The sequence below is a fragment of the Armigeres subalbatus genome, chromosome 2, assembly GCF_024139115.2.
Source record: "Armigeres subalbatus isolate Guangzhou_Male chromosome 2, GZ_Asu_2, whole genome shotgun sequence".
NCBI lineage: Eukaryota > Metazoa > Arthropoda > Insecta > Diptera > Culicidae > Armigeres > Armigeres subalbatus.
The window spans coordinates 294,605,309-294,629,025 of NC_085140.1; the positions used below are offsets into that span (position 1 = coordinate 294,605,309).

General features: G+C 47.5%; 2 protein-coding genes across 3 annotated transcripts in view; one reads left to right on the forward strand and one right to left on the reverse strand.

The window, feature by feature from the left end:
• Positions 1-23,717, forward strand: part of LOC134212432 (6-phosphofructo-2-kinase/fructose-2,6-bisphosphatase 1-like) — a 319,297-nt gene that overhangs the window by 247,356 nt on the left and 48,224 nt on the right. The gene's annotated exons all lie outside the window — the stretch shown is intronic.
• Positions 7,602-14,813, reverse strand: LOC134216156 (uncharacterized). Its single transcript, XM_062695123.1, has 2 exons — positions 14,029-14,813; positions 7,602-13,871 (listed from the first exon to the last, which is right to left on the reverse strand). The coding sequence occupies exon 2, from the start codon at positions 12,915-12,917 to the stop codon at positions 7,602-7,604; it is 5,316 nt and encodes a 1,771-aa protein (XP_062551107.1). The 5' UTR covers positions 12,918-13,871; positions 14,029-14,813.

The following is a 23,717-nucleotide window of genomic DNA, read 5'->3' on the forward strand; positions in this document are numbered from 1 at the left end:
ATCCACCTAGCGGCTGCACCTTACTGCTTTGCTCTTGCGATAAAAACAATGGGACAGAATTATCCGTCGAATACAACTTGTTGCGAGCAAATCGATTAATAATTTTAATTTTCTCACTCTTTCTCACTAACATCGCATCCTACAAATAAAGTTTCGCTGCCACGCATCTGAGTATTTATTTACTATCTGTGAAGTTTCAAGACCAATGGTCAATAGAGTGGTGGTGTAGGATCCTCCAGGAGCATCATTTGCCCAAGTAGTAAATATATTTGGCAGTTCAGCAGCATTTTTTATTTTTTTTTAGGCAGCCGAGGCCTTTGTGGTTTAAGTCAGGGCAGCAAGATCCTCCGGAGAGTATGTATGTATGAATTCAAATTTGTGGGAACATTTTTTGAGCATCTGCAGTAAAGACGAACCATGGCATCCTAACGTTCTAAGCCGTAACCAGTAGAGGTGGCTATGCTGTTGGACCGATAAACATGGCTTCATTGAGAGATAACCCATTAATGCTACGACTTAATCCGTCAAAAAACCGCTCGAAATTTGGTGGAGCTGCTTTCGGGGTGACAGAACCATGGCAGTTGTGGGGCCAAAATCGCGCGCGAAGTTGAGCTCCATGTGCTCTAGCCCCTGATACTCCTGCATCAGTGCCAGTGTGGCGTATTCCTGAAAGGATTTTCTTTCGACACGAAACGACGAAGCGCAGGAGTATCGCCTCTTAACGGGATTAAAGGTTCCCCCAAACACACGCGACGCGTTTCTATCGCTTGGCGACAACGATTCTGTCGCCGTTGGTATGGAAGCGTGAATAGATCATTGCCTGCAGCGACCCAACTGTAGAATCGCGGCGACTAGTTGTCGTCGTCGTGGCGATGAAATCGCTAAGGTCTGGGGGATCCTTAATTCCTCCCGCAGTGGTAGACAAACAAGAACTAAAGGCATACTGGTACTCTTATCAACACCCATGACTACACGGAAGAAGTAAACTACCCAATAGTGAGTTCAATTCACCCAACCTCGAACATCCGTACGGGAAGCCAAAATTGAGTAAATTGGGTCGAAGTAGTTTGCCTTTACTCCCATGTCAAAAAAGTATTAATTACTATGCATTCCCACCATTCCTGAAAAAAAAATCGATTTTGTAATGTCGTTACCGATTGGATTTGCTTCATTTATTCAAATTTTGGCTTTCTCAGTCTGTTGAATTAAGAACGATTAATTGTGTACGTTCCCGATTGGTTTTGGCCTTTCTCAAGGGTCGTAAGGTGAAAACATTTTAGATTAAATCATAATTAATACGAAGTTGCAGACCTGGTTGCAAAACTCTCCGAGCAACTGAAGTAGAGAACGGAATCTAACGATAGACGACAGACCTTACGACCCTTGAGAAAGTCAATAACCAATCGGCTGAAACGTCGGGAATGTATACAAATAATCGTTCTTAAATCAAAGGACTGAGAAAGCCAAAATTTGAATAATTTTTTTCCGATTTTGAAATTTTTTTCCAAGGGGGGACCTTTGGGAAAAAACAATGATTTTTTAATAATTCCGAAATGCGCGGTCCTATCGGGCCAACTTTCAATAGCAAACAATGGGATCGCATTCCCCGTCGAATGCAACTTGTTGCGAATAAATCAGGTAATGCTAAGTTCCAAAAAGTGTGTCTACAAAATTTGTACACACACACATACACACACATACATACACACATACAGACATCACCTCGATTCGTCGAACTGAGTCGATCGGTATATAACACTATGGGTCTCCGGGCCTTCTATCAAAAGTTGTTTTTTGGAGTAGTCTTATAGCCTTTCGGTACAACTTTGTTGTACGAGAAAGGCAAAAACTCAACGGTACTTTTTTTCTTCCGTGTATGATAACTACTGTTGAGGGGAGAACCATTGTTTGAATTTTTTTGGAAGCTCATATTTGCTTTGACGGGCAAAGGAGGTGAGTTTGAAACGGACGTTGGAAGGGGATTGAAAAAAGGTCAAATACACCGATTTACGAATCGACAACGCGAGTGGCAAAGCATGACGAACCTGCTTCCGTGCCGAGAAGCAGAAACTGGCTGGGCGTTGAATGATCTGATTCAGCTAATACGATCTGTTGCATTGGTTGCGTAACACGGTTGATGATTGCAGCAGATGGGGGCGAGAATCGGAGCATTAAATGATGTTTCTTTGTATAAGTTTGGCACACACCGCTGAAACTGTCGTTTTAGTTTTTACAAATCGCTTGATTTATGATTACGCATGTAGATCCACATGCAGCTTCCTATTTTTCAAACTTCCCAGAAAACTTTTTGATTTTGACTTCCCATATGATTTGGGCGTTCCCTATGACTCTTGTAGGCGAAGTTGACGGTGTAGTAGAGATAGGGATTTTAGTGAACAACGATACTTTCAACGCATAGTACATTGTTTGAAATGTGCTGCGCTCTACTCTACAGTCTTGCTAGGCATCATTTATGTACATCTCCATCTTCTGGCTCTTCGATTTCAAAATCATTCTTGCAACATGCCCATCGTACTCTTCCGGCTTTGGCTACCTTCTGGGTACTGGGTTCGCCGAAGAGCTGGGCGAGCTCGTGGTTCATTCTTCGCCGCCACACACCGTCTTCTTGCACACCGCTAGAGATGGTCCTAAGCACCCGTCTCTCGAATACTACGAGTGCTTGCAAGTCCTCCTCGAGCATTGTCCATGTTTCATGTCCGTAGAGGACTACCGGTCTTATCAGCGTCTTGTATATGACACATTTGGTGCGGTGATGAATATTTTTTAATCGCAGTTTCTTCTGGAGCCCGTAGTAGGCCCGACTTCCACAGATGATGCGCCTTCGTATTTCACGACTAACATTGTTATCAGCCGTCAGCAAGGATCCAAGGTAGACGAATTCCTCGACCACCTCGAAGGTATCCCCGTCTATCGCAACACTGCTTCCCAGGCGGGCCCTGTCGCGCTCGGTTCCGCCCACAAGCATGTACTGTGTCTTGTCTTTGACGCATCCACCACCAGTCCAACTTTTGTTGCTTCACGTTTCAGGCGGGTGCACAGTTCTACCACCTTTGCAAATGTTCTGCCGACAATGTTCATGTCACCCGCGAAACAAATAAATTGACTGGATCTGTTGAAAATCGTACTCCGGCTGTTATATCCGGCTCTCCGCTTGACACCTTCTAGCGCAATGTTGAACAACAGGCACGAAAGTACATCACCTTGTCTAAGTTTCTTACCAGCTGCTTTATTGGAATTTAGCTGTTGGATGGCATCTTTAACTTCACTCAAGGTGGGGGCTGGTTGGCTTCCATCATCCGCTGAGCTGACGTAGTCATCTCCTGCGCTGCCTTGACTTTCACTGCCTGTACTCTCACGCCATTCAAATGTTCCTCGTAGTGCTGCTTCCACCTTTCGATCACCACAGGTTCGTCCGTCAAGATGCTCCCATCCTTATCCCAGCACATTTCGGCTCGCGGCACGAAGCCTTTGCGGGATGAGTTAAGCTTCTGATAGAATTTACGTGTTTCTTGAGAACGGCACAGCTGTTCCATCTCCTCGCACTCTGCTTCTTCCAGGCGGCGTTACTTCACCTGAAAAAGGCGGGTATGCTGTCTTTGCTTCCGTCTATAACGTTCCACGTTCTTTTAGCGCCACGATATGTCCTGACGTCGATAATGTTGGAGAAGTGTCGTCCATCAATCAGAACGTGGTCGATTTGTGATTCTGTCTGCAGTGGTGATCTCCAGGTGTACCGATACGGAAGGCTGTGTTGGAAGTAGGTGCTGCGAATGGCCATATTCTTGGAGGCGGCGAAATCAATTAGTCGTAGACCGATTTCGTTCGTTAGCCGGTGAGCGCTGAACTTCCCAATAGTCGGTCTAAACTCCTCCTCTTGGCCAACCTGAGCGTTCAAATCTCCTATGATGATTTTGACGTCGTAGCCTGGGCAGCTGTCGTACTCACGTTCCAGCTGCGCGTAGAATGCGTCCTTATCATCATCAGTGCTTCCGGAGTGTGAACTATGGACGTTGATTACACTGAAGTTGAAGAACCGGCCTTTGATCCTCAACCTGCACATTCTCTCATTGATCGGCCACCACCCGATCACGCGCCTTTGCATATCGCCCATCACTATGAAAGCTGTTCCCAGCTCGTGTGTGTTGCCGCAGCTCTGGTAGATGGTATGATTACCTCAAAACGTTCGCACCATTGATCCCTTCTAACAAACAGCGCTACGATGCCGAATCCACGGTCCTTGAGCACATTAGCGAGTATGCGTGTGTTCCCGATGGAGTTGAGAGATTTGCAGTTCCACGAACCGAGTTTCCAATCGCTAGTCCCTTTTCGTCGCAGTGGTCTTCGCTGATGGTTCCACCCGTACTCTCTTGTTGATTGTTCGTTACGTACATTTTTTTAAAAGCTGGCTTGTTACCAAACTCCCTAAATTTCCGGAGGACCTTGATGCACAGTTTCACTTAGAGTACCTCGCTGTCACTCGGACGATGATCAGCCGCCCCTAACATGGAGAACAGATGCTGTTGTGAGCCGCTCCTAACATGAAGAACAGACGCTCAGTAAGATTTGCACCTCCGGAGGGGAGCAAACCCCCCTTTCCTGTCAGCAGACGACTATAGGAGTTGGTTACCCGATCTTCCTTAAGGTTGCTCGTATCCCGGCCAGCACCACGAGGAGGTAGGGATAGAAGTTGCTGGGTAAGAGGCCAAGGACCGCGAGATGGGGTCTATTTTATTCCTTCAGGTACGCGAAATACCAATGGTACGCTTTACCCAGCATTTGCCGTGCCAATCGGTATAGATGCCGCAAAACAATCAGGGTGATACGTCACACCTACCTACTATCAGCACTTCAATGAGATATTACTATTAAGGGCTGCAAAATGGTGGGTTGACATCAAGGAAGGAACGCCCAACAGAGCTCTGGTCCCCACAAGTCCCTATCTGACGCTTCCACGGGTCGTCCGATGACAAAAGACCGCCAGCTAAGGGTTGTGTACTTAGCTGGTAGTGCAGCCTGGGCACTGTTGTCCTTCTGACATCAGCAAGAGTGAGAAGGTACGCCTCGAGCGTCTGTTCACCAGGAGGTGCGGCTCAAACAGCGTCTGCCTGGTATCCAGCGGCTGATTAACGAAATGCTGTATCGCGTCAGCTATACCTAAGGTGGCAGCCCCATCATCGCGATGTAGGTAACGCGACCCCGGTAAGGTAGCTTACTGAAGCCTCTCAAATACCACGAAAAATGGAGATAGAAGAAAAAGAGAACGTTATTTTTGGCAACCGACCCGGCAACGAAATAAGGACTATGATTGGATACTCGGTACCTGGAATGTCAGGACCCTAAATGAACCTGGACGAGTGAGCTTTCTGGCTCGTGAACTGCAGAAGGTTGGAGTGAACGTGGCTGCTATTCAAGAAGTCCGATGGCCTAGATCCGGAGAACGTGAATTCCGAGCCGTGGACCCCACGACCAATACTGCATTCAAGTATTCAAGCTGCCAGAGGGATGGCCATCAGTAGCACCTACTTTGCACGAAAGAACATCCGAAAGCACACCTGGAGACACCCAAATGGTGAAACTTGCAACCAGATAGACCATGTTCTGGAGGATGGGCGCCATTTCTCGGATGTTATCGATGTGGACATTCAGAGGTCCGAACATTGACTCTGATCACTACCTCGTTGTCAGTAAAATTCGATCACGGTTGTCAACTGTATCGAACGAAAGATCACAGCGAACGATGCGTTACAATATCCAGCGATTGTCGGCGGAAGGAGTATCGGCTGAGTACCACCAGAAGCTCGACGAACGGATAAGTGCAATCAACGTTAGCGACAACATCAACGATCTATGGGAGTCGATCCATGGAGCGGTGAGCACAACAGCACGAGAAGTGGTAGGCACTGCACAGAGGCGACCCAGGACGGGTTGGTTCGATGTGGAGTGTCAGAGAGTGACAGACGAGAAGAACGTTGCCAGAAGCCGGATGTTGGTGTCAGGTACCCGATCGAATAGAGATCGGTACAAGGAAGCAAGAGCAGCCGAAAAACGAACCCACCGCAGGAAGAAAAAGAGTACGAAGAACAAGTTATTAGTGAGGCGCAGGAAAAAATGGAGCAGAACGATATGCGGAGGTTTTATGAGTCTGTCAATGGCGTGCGGAGAAAGACAGCGCCATCTCCCGTCATGTGCAACGACCAACAAGGGAATTTGCTGACAGATAAAACTGAAGTGGCTGCCAGGTGGATGCAACACTTCGAGACTTTGTTGAATGGAGGAAGTGACGGTGCATCGGTGAACAGAATAAATATTAGCGACGATGGACAAGCTGTGGAGTCACCTACACTAGATGAGGTTAAAAAAGCTGTCAAAGAGCTGAAAAACAATAAGGCTGCGGGGAAGGATCAGCTCCCGGCTGAACTTCTCAAACATGGCAGTGAGCAGCTTTATGAAGTTCTGCAACATATTATGTCGAAAATATGGGAAGACGAGGAAATCGATCGCCGTGCCGTTGAAGAGGCTTTTGCGCCTTTTAAGAGGGAGACAGCGAGGATTGGACTCACGATCAATACCAGCAAAGCGAAGTACATGGTCGCTGGCAATCAACGTGGGTTCATTAGTGGTGGTGGTAGCGAAATAGTGCTGGATGGTGAAAAATTTGAAGTGGTAGAAGAATTTGTGTATCTTGGAACATTAGTGACGTGCGATAATGATGTTACCCGCGAGGTGAAAAGGCGTATTGCAGCTGCGAATAGGGCTTATTACGGATGTACGAACCTGGCTGTTCTATTCCTCAGCTCCGATAGCGAGACGCAGTGAATTCATCAGGCTCAACATCGACCGTTTAATTGTTGGAGGATATCCAAGGGGACCACTTGTATTTCATCCAGAGACCAACGGAATCAGCATGGGAGCATTATAGTTCACGCTTAAGGAAACTGCATGCACAATTATTCACTATCAGTTTAAGAAAACACGCGCGTTAACTAATAACTATTTATTGCACGAGAACATTTGTTGGACAAAGACTATATTTATCGAGCACACTTATGTATATCTATATTTGCACTTAAAACTATACAGATTAAAATTTTGTGGGCCCTTGCCCAGCTTACTTGTCGGCGGTCCAGTTTCAACTAACTCGGTACTGCTGCAGTTGCTGTGATGCGATTGATCGACGATTATTCGGCAGTAGTGATCCGAGAGCGAAGATCTCACGCTCTTATCGCCGTTATCATACGGCTATCGGTGACCGAACGTGTAAGTGCTGATGGATTGAAGGAAAAACGATGACGATGATGGCATGTATCCTACCGCTGGTCGCAGAAACCTATTGTCTCGCACGTAAACAACTCTGCAGGGCGATCGTTCGGCCAGTCAATAGGTGGTCAGTAGGTCAGTGTGTAGATGAAATTATTCTGCAGCCTGATGGACGGTTTGGATGCGCTGACCAGGGATGTAGTCAAAGGTGGGTTGGATTGATTGGTCGCAAACATCCTCACCCATCCAGAAATACCTCATTTCTGAAAATAAAGAAAAACGGCAATATCCTCTTCGACAGGGTAGGGGAAATGGAACGGTGATTACATTTGGATGCTGGACGAGGTTGATACAGATTCTGGTTCATCGTTGCAATCCGGCGATGGCAGAATACACAATTTTTCCACAGGCCGAGTTAGCATGCCGGAGGAAGTCTTCACAGTAGCGACTCGGACCACATTGTCAGCGCCAGGATGGAGTTCTTGAATTCGTCCCATTCTCCACCGCATCGGTGGGACATTATCGTCTTTGATAACGACCAATCTTCCTACTTCTACCGGAACCGGTGGTTTCCAACGCTTGGTTCTTGCTTGCAGCTGGCATAAATATTCCCGGCGCCATCTACGCCAGAAGTCTTGGAGTTTTCTTTGCGTTAACTGGTATTTATCTAGCCGATTGAGGGATACATCTTCAAGATTGGGCTCGGGAATTGCTTGTAATGACGATCCGACAAGGAAATGCGAGGGAGTAAGCGGCTCTAAATCTTCAGGATCCTCCGACATGGGTGTTAGAGGACGGGAATTCAAACATCCTTCCACCTGGACGAGGAATGTTGTAAAATCTTCTGGGGAAACGGGGTTTTCGCCGACGACCTTTAGAAGATGCTTCTTGGCCGAGCGAACTGCAGCTTCCCAAAGGCCCCCAAAGTGTGGGGCACTGGGTGGATTAAAGTGCCACTGTATACCTTGCACAGTACATTCTCTGGATACAATTTCCCTGTGGGTAGGGTCCTTCAGCAGCTTCATAAAATCCTGCAGCTTATTTCTGGCTCCGACGAAGTTTGTACCGTTGTCAGAATAAATATCGCTGCACTTTCCTCGCCGCGACACGAACCGACGTAGAGCTTGGAGGAATCGTTCAGTCGACAGATCTGTGACCAGCTCTAGGTGCACAGCTTTGGTACTCATGCAAATGAAAAGAGCGACGTATGCCTTTACAGCGGGACGTCGAGGTACTTGCCGAATGTAGACTGGTCCAAAAAAATCAACACCTGTCTGGGAGAATGGCCTCGAAACGGTGACTCGGGACGATGGTAATTCGCCCATGAATTGTTGAATAGCGGTTGGTCTCGATCGGAAACATTTCAGACATTCGTGGACTATTTGCTTGGCAACACTTCTTCCTCCAAGTGGTAAGAATCTTAGTCTAACTACGGCCAACATAAGCTGTGGACCGGCATGTAGTAGCCTTTCATGGTAATAATGTAATAACATTCGAGTGAATTTGTGTCGAGCGGGTAACGGGATGGGATGTTTTATGTCTTCTGTTTCCAGGGAATTATTCAAGCGGCCGCCAACTCTCATAATACCATCCGTTGAAATGAACGGATTATACCACCGTAAAGGTGAATTAGATGGAATAATAGTTTTGTTGATGATGGCCTTCCATTCTTTGCTAAAAAACTCCTTCTGTATTCTTCTGACCAAAACGTTCTCAGCTTGTCGCAGTTCTACTGTGGACAAGAACGACCCATCTTTTCTTTCTTCCCTTGGCTTGCGAAGTAAGTCCATCAAACGCAGCCAGTACGCGGTCCGACGGATCATGTCGGTGTATGACCCAAACCTTCCAATGTACTGGTCATTAAACTCGGAATATGGTGACGCCGAGCTTGCAACTACCGTCCGACGTCTTTCATCTTCACCTTCCTCTTCAAAATTTGTTGCTGCTTTCGGCCAAAGTTCCGATCCTAGTTCTAACCACCTTGGACCTTGCCACCAGAACCGGTTTGCTACGATTTCTCCCGGCGAAATTCCCCTGGATATGAGATCAGCTGGATTGTCCATTCCGGGTACATGTCTCCAGTGACCCTTTTCGGTGATAGTTTGTATTTTCGCCACTCTGTTTGCCACGTATGTAGTCCACATGGTTGGAGTAGCTTGAATCCAACGAAGTACGCAGGTTGAATCGGTCCAAAAGTAGCTTGTCATCGTTGATTTTAGGGACGCTTGAACCTTTTCATAGAGCTGAGCCGCTAGTAGTGCCCCACACAGTTCTAGCCGCGGTATTGACTGGCATTTCAAGGGTGCTACTCGTGATTTCGAGGTTAGAAGTCGGACTATCACCGACCCATCGGCGTTCTGACTTCTCAAATAAACACATGCTCCGAAAGCCTTCTCGGAAGCGTCGGAAAAGCAGTGTATTTCCACCGTTTTCGCGCCAGGTATGATGACACATCTGTCAATTGTAATAAGGTTGAACGCTGGCAATTGATTTTGTAGTTTCTTCCAGGTCTCACCCACCGTGGGAGGAAGTGGATGATCCCAATCAAGCCTTTGTCCATTCCCGTCCTGGATAGACCATAGCTGCTGCATAAATATTTTTGCAGTGGTGATCGCAGCTCCCAATAGCCCTAATGGGTCGAATAGTGTAGCAATTACGGACAGAACATGACGTTTTGTATACTCCTTCTTTTCTTCCACTGCGGGAATTGCAAATTGAAACCTTAGAACATCTGATTCTGGAACCCAAGTTAGTCCTAGAGTTTTTACTGAGGTGTCGGAACAAAAACTGACCCCAACTGACTGTGGAATTGCCAGATCCTCGGGAGAAACACCTTCCAGCACCTTGGAATTGTTAGAAGCCCACTTCCGTAGCCGAAATCCACCGCTAATCATCATTTCATCTAGTTGATGTCGGAGAATTGCAGCCGTTGCCACGTCGTCCGCTCCCGTGATAACGTCGTCCATATAGACATCTTCTTCAACAGCCCGTGCTGCTAATGGAAACCGAGTTCTCTCATCTTCGGCCAGTTGTTTGACCGTACGTGTTGCTAAAAAAGGAGCTGGCTTGGTACCGTACGTAACGGTGTTGAGCTCATATGCCCCGACTTCTTCCATAGGAGAAGATCTCCACAGGATGCATTGGAGAGGCCTATCTGCTTTACAAATATTGATTTGGCGAAACATTTTCTCCACATCAGAGACCAGTATGATTTGTCGTGTACGGCTTCGCAAAATTATTGATCTTAAGTCCTCCTGAATCACTGGCCCTACCAGCAAAACATCGTTCAACGAAACTCCCGAAGCCGTCTTGCAGGAAGCATCGAACACTACTCGTACCTTGGTGGTGGTCGATGCTTCTTTAACCACCGGGTGATGCGGCAGATAGCATCGTTGGACCGTTGCTTGAGCGGTCTGATCAATCCTACTCATGTGACCCATGGCTAGATATTCTTCCATGAAAGCGGTATATTGCTCTCGTAGACTGGAATCCCGTGCCAATCTGCGCTCTGTCGCCTGAAGTCGGCGGTGGGCGATATCCCAAGATTTGCCCAAGCCCGGATGAATATCGTAATTCTTTGGAAGTGTGACAGTGTATCGCCCATCCTGCTCCCGACGAACTGTGTGCTGATATACCTTCTCACACCGTCGTTCCTCTGGTGAATATGCTTTTTCCGAACCGAGTTCCTCACATTTCCAAAAACGCTCCAACAGCAAGTCCAGACTTTCGGAGGTTGAGATATTGCAGCTTAGTTGCAGGGAATTGGAGGACATTGACGTGCCTCCACAAACGACCCATCCAAATACCGAGTCGTTGAGTGTTGGTAGATGTTCCCCTAGTGAAATCCGCCTGCCTGTCTCAAAAAAGTCGAAGAACGACTCAATCCCGAGCACGATGTCCACTCCCTTAGACTCGAAAAAGGCAGGATCCGCCAGTTCGATCCCGTTTGGGATTGACCAGCCGTCAATGTTGACCGAAATTGTTGGCAGGTTAACTGTTACTTTGGGTAGAATCAAAAAATCCAGTTCTCGCGAGAATTGAGAAACTCGAGAGCGCACTACGACTCGAACCCGATGCTTAACTCTAGTTGAAGCTTGTCCGATGCCGAGGACCGAGATGTCCACCTTATCTCGAGTTACCTTCATTCGCTGGCACAACCGCTCTGTTAAAAAATTACTCTCGGAGCCGGAATCCAGAAGAGCACGTGCTAGATGCTGATTACCATCGTTGTCCACCATAACGATGACTGCCGTAGCCAGCAGGACTTGAGAGGAGTATTGATGTGCCGCATTTGAGACCGTTGTATTAGTGGCTGCCGTATTAGCCGCTTGAGAGGAATTAAGATTTGGAGCCCCTTGCGCTTCCTTGTTGGAAGATGGAATGTTGCCCTTTGCAACCGCTGTGACCTTGCCTTCACCACCCTTTTCTGGCTTGAAGCAGACCAAGGTATGATGACGACCCTTGCAGTTCCTGCACAAGTACTTGGATTGGCATTCCCGCGCCAAATGCCCCGGCCTGAAACAGTTTCGGCAGAGGGAGTGAGTTCTCAGCAGGCCGTCCCTGTCTGAGATCGATAACCGTTGGAAAGAGCTGCACTGGAACAGCGGATGATATCCCGAACAAGCTACGCAGCGCCCCCCGGACGCTTGAGCTGATGTGAAACTTGTTCGTGTGAGCGATGACTTCTGTTTCGCTTGCAATGGTGGCTGCTGAACACCCCTAGTGTCCATTGATTTGGTTGGCATTGACTCCAGTACGTGTACTCGCCGGTTGAGGAACTCTCTCAAGTCATCTAGAGAATCGTTTTCTTTGGACGATGAAAACTCTTCTGGATCCAAGCGTGACGTGAGAATGTTCATCAGCAGTAAGTCCTTATAATCCGCTGGCTGGACTACCTGATCGAGAGTTCGAACGATTCGCTCAAAACCTTCCAAAAGCGAATGCAGTTCCCGTATGGATTCCTTGGACAGCGTGGGCAACGACAGCAGTGATTGAATTTGACGTTTCTTCAACTGCTTACTGTTGTTGTAACGTTTCAGTAGCATATCCCATGCTACCTGATAGTTGGCCTTGGTTACCTGTAGCGGATCGATAAGGCTTCTTGGTTCCCCTTGGAGACATCCATTCAAGTAATGGAACTTCTCCACCTCTGGCAGTTCCGGCTTCCAATGTATGAGTAAGGTGAAGAGGTCCCGGAAGTTCAACCATTCGTCGATGTCTCCGTTGAAACTTTGTAGCTTGATTTGAGGCAAGCGAACGTTGTCCAGCGCACCCTGCACAGAAGTGTCATGTGTCCGCACACTCTGGTCTAGCAGCAAAGGTTCCTTTCTTTCCTTCGCTTGATCAACGAGAAAAGACTTAGCCTCATAAAACCGGTTGTTGAACTCCCGCCTTTCCTTGTCATAAGTCTCGTCTTCTTTGTAGTCGTCATGGGACTTGATCTCGACTAACGTTTCCGAAAATTTATCCCAAATGTCCTCCAACTTCTCAAGTCGGACTTCCACCTGAGAAAGCTTAGTATCCTCTTTGAAGTTCTCAATGAACTCCCAAATGTCCTGTAACAAGGACTGCGCCTCTCTAAGCCTGGTTATCAGCTGCTTCAGCGAAGGCTTCTTGATGGATGATCCGGCGGGCGGCATGATTGACGTCACAGTGCACCGGTAACAGAACGAGAGAGATGGAGGTGTAATATTCCGCGTATACGCCTAGCTTGGCTGGCATATACTATCTTGTTCACTAACCTGGCGAAACAGGCAATTATGCCTAATGAAAACGTTTCAGTTACCGAGCACTACCAATCCAAAGTCTCAAACGTCAACCAATTCGTCTCAGTTAGTAGGGAAGTGAAGAGGAGGAATATACGATGTAGTATTCAAAACAAATGCCACGGCTGGACATATACTGTTGTGGCTTACCCAGACAACCAACAGCTGCACCAATCCAGCGGGCGACAATTGCCAACAATATTCGAACAATTCAGAATCCAAACAATATAACGAAGGTCGCAAATTCAATCAATAGACCCAACTTGGTCCACAAGGCTCAAAGGGTCACGAATGAGTCGAAGAGGATAAATTTCCAAATCAATAGGTGTATTAACTGTGCGCCTTGCCTCGGCGACATATACCATAATTTTATTTACCTGGGCAAATAATTGTTGACGCTGCCTCTCCGCATTCATGAACGTGAAGTCTTCTTGAAGGTAGTATTCGCTCCCGACGATGTAGATGTCGTTGACCAGTAGCTCACTGATCGAACAAAACCTGGACGGAAGGTTGAATGGGCTGATGATTGTCTTCAAGCGATGATAGAAATGCTAGATCGATGCCATAAAGCGCTTTTACAAAATCGTCCTCAATTCCAGTATTCGATACACCAGACGGCCTGTCCAGTATGACTCCGTTGTTGTTAAGGTCCAAGAAATTTCAAAATTTGAGTGTGAGTATTATGTATGGTACGCTTCGGCTGGACATATACTTGTTCATTAACATTTACCTGTAAGACAAGTTTCGGAACATTGTCCAGCGAGAGTCCATTCAACGATGTAGTAGTTGTCCAATCATAAAGTCCGCTTGGCGTTCAATGATAGATTCCTTTAGTTAATAGCCCGATCGAATTAAATCTCCAGAAATTATCCAAAATCCAAATACTCGGTGGTTTTGTGCATGCGTGTTTACGGAAGAATGCTTGTGTTAGAATATGAATGTTTCCTAGGATCGGCTGGACATATAGTAAGCAGTCTTCACTAACCTGACCAAAGAACCGCGCGATGGATGCCCAAGCCAAGCGACCGCAAAAGTGATGGTGGATCCTTTTTTCCTCTCAATCGTTGATTCTTTGTCGCATTGAATCCTTTCTCCATTAAATCCTTTCTCCACAAGAACAATCAGTGCATTCAACTTTGCTAGTTAAGATGGCACCGATTCGCGCCCATTTCGTCCACACCGAGTCAATATAATTCTGGCCGAGCTTCCGTTGATCCTTCCCTGGTCCCATCCGGTTCGAAGGACCACAATGTACGAACCTGGCTGTTCTATTCCTCAGCTCCGATAGCGAGACGCAGTGAATTCATCAGGCTCAACATCGACCGTTTAATTGTTGGAGGATATCCAAGGGGACCACTTGTATTTCATCCAGAGACCAACGGAATCAGCATGGGAGCATTATAGTTCACGCTTAAGGAAACTGCATGCACAATTATTCACTATCAGTTTAAGAAAACACGCGCGTTAACTAATAACTATTTATTGCACGAGAACATTTGTTGGACAAAGACTATATTTATCGAGCACACTTATGTATATCTATATTTGCACTTAAAACTATACAGATTAAAATTTTGTGGGCCCTTGCCCAGCGTACTTGTCGGCGGTCCAGTTTCAACTAACTCGGTACTGCTGCAGTTGCTGTGATGCGATTGATCGACGATTATTCGGCAGTAGTGATCCGAGAGCGAAGATCTCACGCTCTTATCGCCGTTATCATACGGCTATCGGTGACCGAACGTGTAAGTGCTGATGGATTGAAGGAAAAACGATGACGATGATGGCATGTATCCTACCGCTGATCGCAGAAGCCTATTGTCTCGCACGTAAACAACTCTGCAAGGCGATCGTTCGGCCAGTCAATAGGTGATCAGTAGGTCAGTGTGTAGATGAAATTATTCCGCAGCCTGATGGACGATTTGGATGCGCTGACCAGGGATGTAGTCAAAGGTGGGTTGGATTGATTGGTCGCAAACAACGGACTTCGTAACCAGCTTAAGTCCCGTAGTCTGCAAACGAAAACAAAACTCGCGCTGTATACTACTCTGATTCTTCCGGTGGCGTTATACGGCCATGAAACATGGACGATAAAGGAGGCTGGTCGGAGAGCTTTTGGAGTGTTTGAGCGTAAGGTGCTGCGGACAATACTCGGCAGTAAACAGGATAACGGTATCTGACGGCGTCGCATGAACCACGAATTGTATCAGGTGTATAAAGGGCTGGATATTATTGAGCTTATTCAACACGGCAGACTACGGTGGGCTGGTCACTTTGTTCGTATGCCGGAAGAACGTCAAGCAAAGATAATATTTAGTAGAGAACTCGGAAGAGGCCGCAGGCTTCGTGGAAGGCCGCGTACACGATGGCTTTTTGCAGTTGAAGAGGACCTGAGGGCGCTCAATGTTCAGGGCGACTGGAAGCGATTGGCCCAGGATCGAGTCCAGTGGAGAAGGATACTCCATTCGGCATAGGTTCATCGAAGAGCTGTAGCCCATCAAGTAAGTATTACTATTAAGTGGCAAAATCATGTAAAATACGAAGATCAAGATATTGCAAGGGATTGGGACGAGAAACGCCAAAAACAAATTAAAATCACATTTCTCCAACACTTCCCACGTGCGGCATCTCCTCCTGAGGTGTGGCGCCTTACCCGGATCTGACTTTTTTTTTATTAAAATAGAAATAGTACAGTCCGATTTTAATTGTTTTGCAAATGACTTTTACACAATGTAGTAGGATCCCTAAACTATCAAAAACATTAAGAAGAGTTTCAATTTAACGTATTGTTTTGGAGAAATATTAATTTTTGAAAAGGTGTGGCATCTCACCCGGATTTACGCTAAGTCAAGATAACGTCGTGCGGTACTTCTTTTGACTTCGGGGGCTACTTTAAATTCTTTATTTTCTAAAAAAATAAACATAAAAATACCAAATTTGAAACAGAAAGTTGCCATCCAAAAATCAACAAGACACTCGAATGGTGATAATAGCAATTTGATGGTACTTTACATTGTAATTCTGGTTTCAAAATGTCCAAAGTAACCCCCATTGTTTGTTTCAATATGCAACTGTACATAATAACTAATTCGACTGAAGTAGCTCACCGCATGGACATGAATCTCACTTTGTTTATGCGAAGAAGGATGCTTTTTTGTATTTCTAACGTCGCGCACCCATAAATATGATAAACAGAAAATATTGATGCTGTTATATTTAGCAACTTAACGTCAAGTTAACGGAATAGACAGAGAAATATAGGGGTACTCCCAGGGGTACATGTATCCCAGGTTGAGAACCGCTGCGTTAGCATATAGTCTGAATAATGCCGAAAGACTTTGCCAAAGAAAATACTTAGCTGGAAGGTCTGCAAAAAAATGTTATAACGCTTCGAAAATTGATTGTTCAAATCATGTGCAATAAATAAATGTTTCTATATATAAATTTTAACAAACTGCTGATGAAATCCTTATACATGTTTCAAAATTAACTATATTTGTTTTTTTTTACTGCAAAATTATTGTGCCTGTTGAATCTAAGTGCGAAAGCCATCTTCTTTGTGTCGATGGTTCTCAGGCTGACGTAAAATAAAAGCCTAATAGAAAAAAAAAACATTATCTGCTCTCCAAGACGCGCGACATGTTCTATTTTGTTCCGCTGAGTAATCAATCGTATCATAATCGAATCAACTATCAACTCTCGCATCGTAATCAAATTTCAATTCATCAAAAGTCATTCAAATTCGCATGAAATCATCTGCATTCACCTCTATGTAATTTAACTGGCGGTTCAACTAGCCGTAACGCGAACGCCCCGGCTTAAAGCTTTTCCAGCCAAGTTGTTTAACCACGACCGTATAAACAGCGGATAAGCGAAGCATGGCCAAGTGGAGGAAGACGGCACCAAGCGGGTGGTGGGAGGTACGCCAATCCAGACGGAAATTTCTTATTAGGAAGCATGTTGAACAGCGTAGCACCGTCGAACCAGTTTTCCCTTTCAATTGACCACGGATGGCATACCCTTTCGTCTCGCCGAGGACAACTGCATCGCTGTTGCTGAGGCTCCACCGAAGGGAAGAAATTGAATTATTAGAGTCGCGCTCTTGCATATGAACCACTAAGTAGATGATGAACAAAATGTGGATTGACTTGTCGCTCGTCGTCGCCGTAGTTGTCATCAGCATTACTTAGAGTGGAGAAATGATCCAACCCGGCGCGGTGCATCAACCGGTATCCGGCGAGTCACCGGTCATTGATAACACATCTCGGGGCGGAGTGGCTTGACGCGAAACAAGTTCTAGAAAGGAAACTTTCTTTTGCACTCCTTAGGTAACGAATCTTTGGCGTGATGCGAGGATTGGAACTGGTTCACCACCATTGAATGTACCGCGCATAGCTTAGCTCTGTATTCACACGTTTTAATAACGGTCAACGTTGCGAGGCAGTGAACGAAAGCGAAACTATGGTGGTGACATGCCATGACGATGACGACGGTGGGCTGGCTGGTTTCATTTGGTACCCCGGACAACTAGTGCCAAGGTACATACGTTTAGTGTTCCAACATAGTTTTGACACATGGAGCCATTGCCGAGTGATCGGTCCCTAAGCGGGGACGACGTGCTCAGTGGATGAAAATACAGCTGGAAAAAGTGGATTGCATTTCCTCGACTAAGCACTGACTGCAGCCGCTATGTGGATTGATTCGAGTGGAAGGTAGATTTTCCACTCACCTTTCCCCAGTGGCTCTAATCAAGCGTGTAACACAGCACCACGGTAAATGAATGTGCCATACTACACATGCTGAGGATTTGAGCTAGTTGTGCGTTACGCAATTATTGTAAAATAGATAGTACTGTGTGCTGCATGCTGATCATTTTTCCTGCCAACCCAGTTTACCAAACGAACGATTAATGTTTCCTTACTAGTGCGGGAAAAGTGTTGTCCAACAGAGAGTGGATTCGCTTGGTTGGTGTCAGAAGGAGAACAATAATCATGTGGCCTAGCATTTCATTGCGATTATTTGTCATCGATGAATCCGTTAAAACGTGAATGAAGTTATGAACATTTTTTAATGCATGGAGTGAAGAACTCAAAATTAAAAAATTCTTATAAACAGAACAAGAAAACAATTGAATGCGTTTTTCCGTGACCCTTTTTAGTTTGTACATTTTTCAGTTGCGAACGAACATGAAAATCAAACCCAGAAAAATTCTCGTGAAGCTGCATGAAGTTATTCTGCAAATCAATGCCAAAAATACGTATGCACGATGTTTGATGCGTTGTTTAGCAAAAGAGCGATTTATGTTACCGTAGAATCACGATGAGGCACCTTGTTGGATCTAGTGGCGTTTTTTTATGGTATAACACACCATGCGTCCGCTTTTTTTCTTTTAAAGCAACATAGCATAACATACACATTTGCCTCATAACCTTCCCAAGACAAAACGCCTTTTGAGTATTTACTAATATTTATGGGGGTTGAGATGGAATTGTCCATACTCGAACGATTCTCCGCGCTTGTTAGAACACACCCTAAAGCTGTTTTTGCTGTCACTCTCGATAATGCTGCTATAGCCGCGCTTGCAGGCGTAGTCGACATGATTGTTGAAGCGCAGCTTATCGTCGAGCATCACACCCAATTGTGCGCCAGCTGTAGCTTCTTGCTGCGCAATCATTTCTCGTTTAGACCAGAAGCAGTAACCCTAATAAAGATATGAAAAGTAAAATTACAAATCTAGGTCAACATTTGAAAAGGGCGTAACAGCCAACATTTATTCTTTCTGGTCCTTGTCTACTCCATACATAAAAAAAATCTCGGTGTTATGCGGCCTAAAAGTTTACCGTGCCTATGAATGAATGGTTTTGAACGGAGCATGTGATGTTCTAGGGCGCTTTTCACGGTGTTAAGCCCGTTTAGTCTGCTCATGCAGCAGGCTTTTCGTCCCTTGCGGAAAAGCCTAAATCAGCAGTTTTCAACCTGGGGTACATGTAACCCTGGGAGTACCTTCGCTGGGCCCAGGGGGTACCCCGGACAGAAATGCATAAAGACGGATTTATTACAATTTAAATCAACACTTATTAATAAAGTTTTGATATATGTATATTTTTTTATTTCAGAATTTTGTCTTGTACATAATATGCATAGTGATCAGTAATTCGGAGACTATCGAATCCTGCCCGCCACAACCAGCACAATGCAATGGATGCAGGGCTGTGGGACAAAAGATCAATAGGGCATAGAATTGAAAGCCTCCTTTCAAAAGGTTCGGAAACATACTTTCAAGAGGTTCAGAAGCCTCCTTTCAAAAGGCCCGGAATCCTCCTTTCAAGAGGCCCGGAAGCCTCCTTTCAAGAGGCCCGGAAGCTTCCTTTCAAGAGGCCCGGAAGCCTCCTTTCAAGAGGCCCGGAAGCCTCCTTTCAAGAGGCCCGGAAGCCTCCTTTCAAGAGGCCCGGAAGCCTCCTTTCAAGAGGCCCGGAAGCCTCCTTTCAAGAGGCCCGGAAGCCTCCTTTCAAGAGACCCGGAAGCCTCCTTTCAAGAGGCCCGGAAGCCTCCTTTCAAGAGGCCTGGAAGCCTCCTTTCAAGAGGCCAGGAAGCTTCCTTTTAAGAGGCCAGGAAGCCTCCTTTCAAGAGGCCAGGAAGCATCCTTTCAAGAGGCCCAGAAGGCTCCTTTCAAGAGGCCCAGAAGGCTCCTTTCAAGAGGCCCGGAAGCCTCCTTTCAAGAGGCCCGGAAGCATCCTTCCAAGACGCCCGGAAGCCTCCTTTCAAGAGGCCCGGAAGCCTCCTTTCAAGAGGCCCGGAAGCCTCCTTTCAAGAGGCCCGGAAGCCTCCTTTCAAGAGGCCCGGAAGCCTCCTTTCAAGAGGCCCAGAAGCCTCCTTTCAAGAGGCCCAGAAGCCTCCTTTCAAGAGGCCCAGAAGCCTCCTTGCTAGAGGCCCAGAAGCCTCCTTTCAAGAGGCCCGGGAGCCTCCTTTCAAGAGGCCCGGGAGCCTCCTTTCGAGAGGCCCGGAAGCCTCCTTTCAAGAGGCCCGGAAGCCTCCTTTCAAGAGGCCCAGAAGCCTCCTTTCAAGAGGCCCAGAAGCCTCCTTGCTAGAGGCCCAGAAGCCTCCTTTCAAGAGGCCCGGGAGCCTCCTTTCAAGAGGCCCGGGAGCCTCCTTTCAAGAGGCCCGGAAGCCACCTTTCGAGAGGCCCAGGAGCCTCCTTTGAAGACGCCAGGAAACCTCCTTTCAAGAGGCCAAGAGGCCCATCCTTCCAAAAGGCCCGGAAACCTCCTTAAAAGAGGTCCGGAAGCCTCCTTCCAAGAGGTCCGGAAGCCTCCTTCCAAGAGGTCCGGAAGCCTCCTTTCAAGAGGCCCGGAAGCCTCCTTTCAAGAGGCCCGGAAGCCTCCTTTCAAGAGGCTCGGAAGCCTCCTTTCAAGAGGCATGGAAGCCTCCTTTCAAGAGGCCCAGAAGCCTCCTTTCAAGAGGCCCAGAAGCCTCCCTTGCTAGAGGCCCAGAAGCCTCCTTTCAAGAGGCCCAGGGCCTACTTTCGAGAGGCCCAGAAGCCTCCTTTCAAGAGGCCCAGAAGCCTCCTTTCAAGAGGCCCAGAAGCCTCCTTTCAAGAGGCCCAGAAGCCTCCTTTCAAGAGGCCCAGAAGCCTCCTTTCAAGAGGCCCAGAAGCCTCCTTTCAAGAGGCCCAGAAGCCTCCTTTCAAGAGGCCCGGGAGCCTCCTTTCAAGAGGCCAGGAGCCTCCTTTCAAGAGGCCTGGAGCCTCCTTTCAAGAGGCCAGGGCCTCCTTTCAAGAGGCCAGGAGCCTCCTTTCAAGAGGCCCGGAAGCCTCCTTTCAAGAGGCCTGAAGCCTCCTTTCAAGAGGCCAGGAAGCCTCCTTTCAAGAGGCCCGGAAGCCTCCTTTCAAGAGGCCAGGAAGCCTCCTTTCAAGAGGCCCGGAAGCCTCCTTTCAAGAGGCCCGGAAGCCTCCTTTCAAGAGGCCAGGAAGCCTCCTTTCAAGAGGCCCGAAGCCTCCTTTCAAGAGGCCCGGAAGCCTCCTTTCAAGAGGCCCGAAGCCTCCTTTCAAGAGGCCCGGAAGCCTCCTTTCAAGAGGCCCGGAAGCCTCCTTTCAAGAGGCCCGGAAGCCTCCTTTCAAGAGGCCAGAAGCCTCCTTTCAAGAGGCCCGAAGCCTCCTTTCAAGAGGCCTGGAAGCCTCCTTTCAAGAGGCCCGGAAGCCTCCTTTCAAGAGGCCAGAAGCCTCCTTTCAAGAGGCCCGGAAGCCTCCTTTCAAGAGGCCCGGAAGCCTCCTTTCAAGAGGCCAGAAGCCTCCTTTCAAGAGGCCCGGAAGCCTCCTTTCAAGAGGCCCGAAGCCTCCTTTCAAGAGGCCAGGAAGCCTCCTTTCAAGAGGCCCGGAAGCCTCCTTTCAAGAGGCCTGGAAGCCTCCTTTCAAGAGGCCCGGAGCCTCCTTTCAAGAGGCCCGGGAGCCTCCTTTCAAGAGGCCAGAGCCTCCTTTCAAGAGGCCCAGAGCCTCCTTTCAAGAGGCCCGCGAGCTTCCTTTCAAGAGGCCAGCAAGCCTCCTGTCAAGAGGCCCGCAAGCCTCCTTTCAAGAGGCCCGGGAGCCTCCTTTCAAGAGGCTTGGAAGCCTCCATTCAAGAGGCCCTGAAGCCCCCTTTCAAGAGGCCCTAAAGTCTCCTTTTAAAAGGCCCGGAAGCATACTTTCAAGTAGCCCTGAAACCTCCTTTCAAGAGGCCAGGAGCCTCCTTTCAAGAGGCCAGGGAGCCTCCTTTCAAGAGGCCGGAGCCTCCTTTCAAGAGGCCAGGAAGCCTCCTTTCAAGAGGCCAGGAAGCCTCCTTCCAAGAGGCCCGGAAGCCTCCTTTCAAGAGGCCCGGAAGCCTCCTTTCAAGAGGCCCGGAAGCCTCCTTTCAAGAGGCCCGGAAGCCCTCTTTCAAGAGGCCCGGAAGCCTCCTTTCAAGAGGCCCGGAAGCCTCCTTTCAAGAGGCCCGGAAGCCTCCTTTCAAGAGGCCCGGAAGCCTCCTTTCAAGAGACCCGAAAGCCTCCTTTCAAGAGGCCCGGAAGCCTCCTTTCAAGAGGCCAGGAAGCCTCCTTTCAAGAGGCCCGGAAGCCTCCTTTCAAGAGGCCCGGAAGCCTCCTTTCAAGAGGCCCGGAAGCCTCCTTTCAAGAGGCCAGGAAGCCTCCTTTCAAGAGGCCAGGAAGCCTCCTTTCAAGAGGCCAGGAAGCCTCCTTTCAAGAGGCCAGGAAGCCTCCTTTCAAGAGGCCAGAAAGCCTCCTTTCAAGAGGCCCGGAAGCCTCCTTTCAAGAGACCTGGGAGTCTAGTTTCAAGATGAAGCCTCGTTTGAAGAGGCCAGGAAGCCTCCTTTCAAGAGGCCCGGAAGCCTCCTTTCAAGAAGCCCGGAAGCATCCTTTCAAGAAGACCGGAAGCATCCTTTCAAGTGGCCCGGAAGCCTCCTTTCAAGAGGCCAGTATGCCTCTTTTCAAAAGGCCCGGAAGCATCCTTTCAATAGGCCAGGAAGCCTCCTTTCAATAGGCCCGAAAACCTTTTTTCATGAGGCCCGGAAGCCTCCTTTCAAGAGGCCCGGAAGCCTCCTTTCAAGAGGCCCAGAAGCCTAATTTCAATAGGCCCAGAAGCATTCAATCAAATTGCCTGAAAACCTTCTTTCAAGAGGCCCGGAAGTCTTCCTTCAAGAGGCCCAGAAGCCTCATTTCAAGAGGCCCAGAAGCCTCCAATCAAATTGCCCGAAAACCATTCTGTCATGAGTCCCGGAAGCCTCCCTTCAAGAGGCCCAGAAGGCTCCTTTCAAGAGGTTCGAAAGGTTCCTTTCAAGAGGCCCGGAAGCCTCCTTACAAGAGACCCGAAAGCCTTCTCTCAAGAGGCCCGTAAGACTCCTTTCAAGAGGCCCGAAAGCTTCCTTCCAATAGGCCCGAAAGTCTCCTTTCAAGAGGCACGAGAGTCACTAATGTGTCCGTTATTAGTGGGACTAAACAACGAATTATTGCAGAAAAATCTTCAAATTTAGCTTCTGTAATGAGTTACCTTTTGACTATCTCCCGTTTCGCTGGGATATGGATACTCTGAAGTAGTGCGTAACGGTGTAAATTCGGTCATATCGTCAGGCTCGGTACAAAACTGAAGATGACAATATGACGTCCCTAACCCCGAATCCCAAGGTGTCAGGCGTCCCGTGCCGAGGGGATGAATGGTAGATGGTAGACACCTATACGTGCTGCATTACGGAGAAAGATCTACCACACTGTGCTCTAGTTCTTACTATTCTTGTTAATACTTATGAGTGATGGTCGGAAGAGTATGGAACGACTATAATTTGCTTTTAGATGACCCACCTTTTGCTCCTTTTGGATGGAGTCAATGGAGTAAATTATAAAAACGTAACTCAATCTTAGGTTGGTTTCGAAGCCGACGACATGAATCTCCAAGCTCCAGAGCACTGGAGCCGCTGAACCCTCTGACTGATTAGAGCTCTGTGTAAAGGTGAGATTCAGAAATGCCAATCGCAATGAAATCAGATCTCTGTACAAAAACGAATTCGGTTTTATATGTTTGATATACACAGTACCGATGCGTGATCAAAATCAGTTTTAACTCACTTATTGTTGTGCCGAAACTGATTGAGGGGCGTGCCTTTGAGAGTTGGTATAAGCCATTTCTCGAAGGGTATAAATAACGTAATCTAAAGTGGC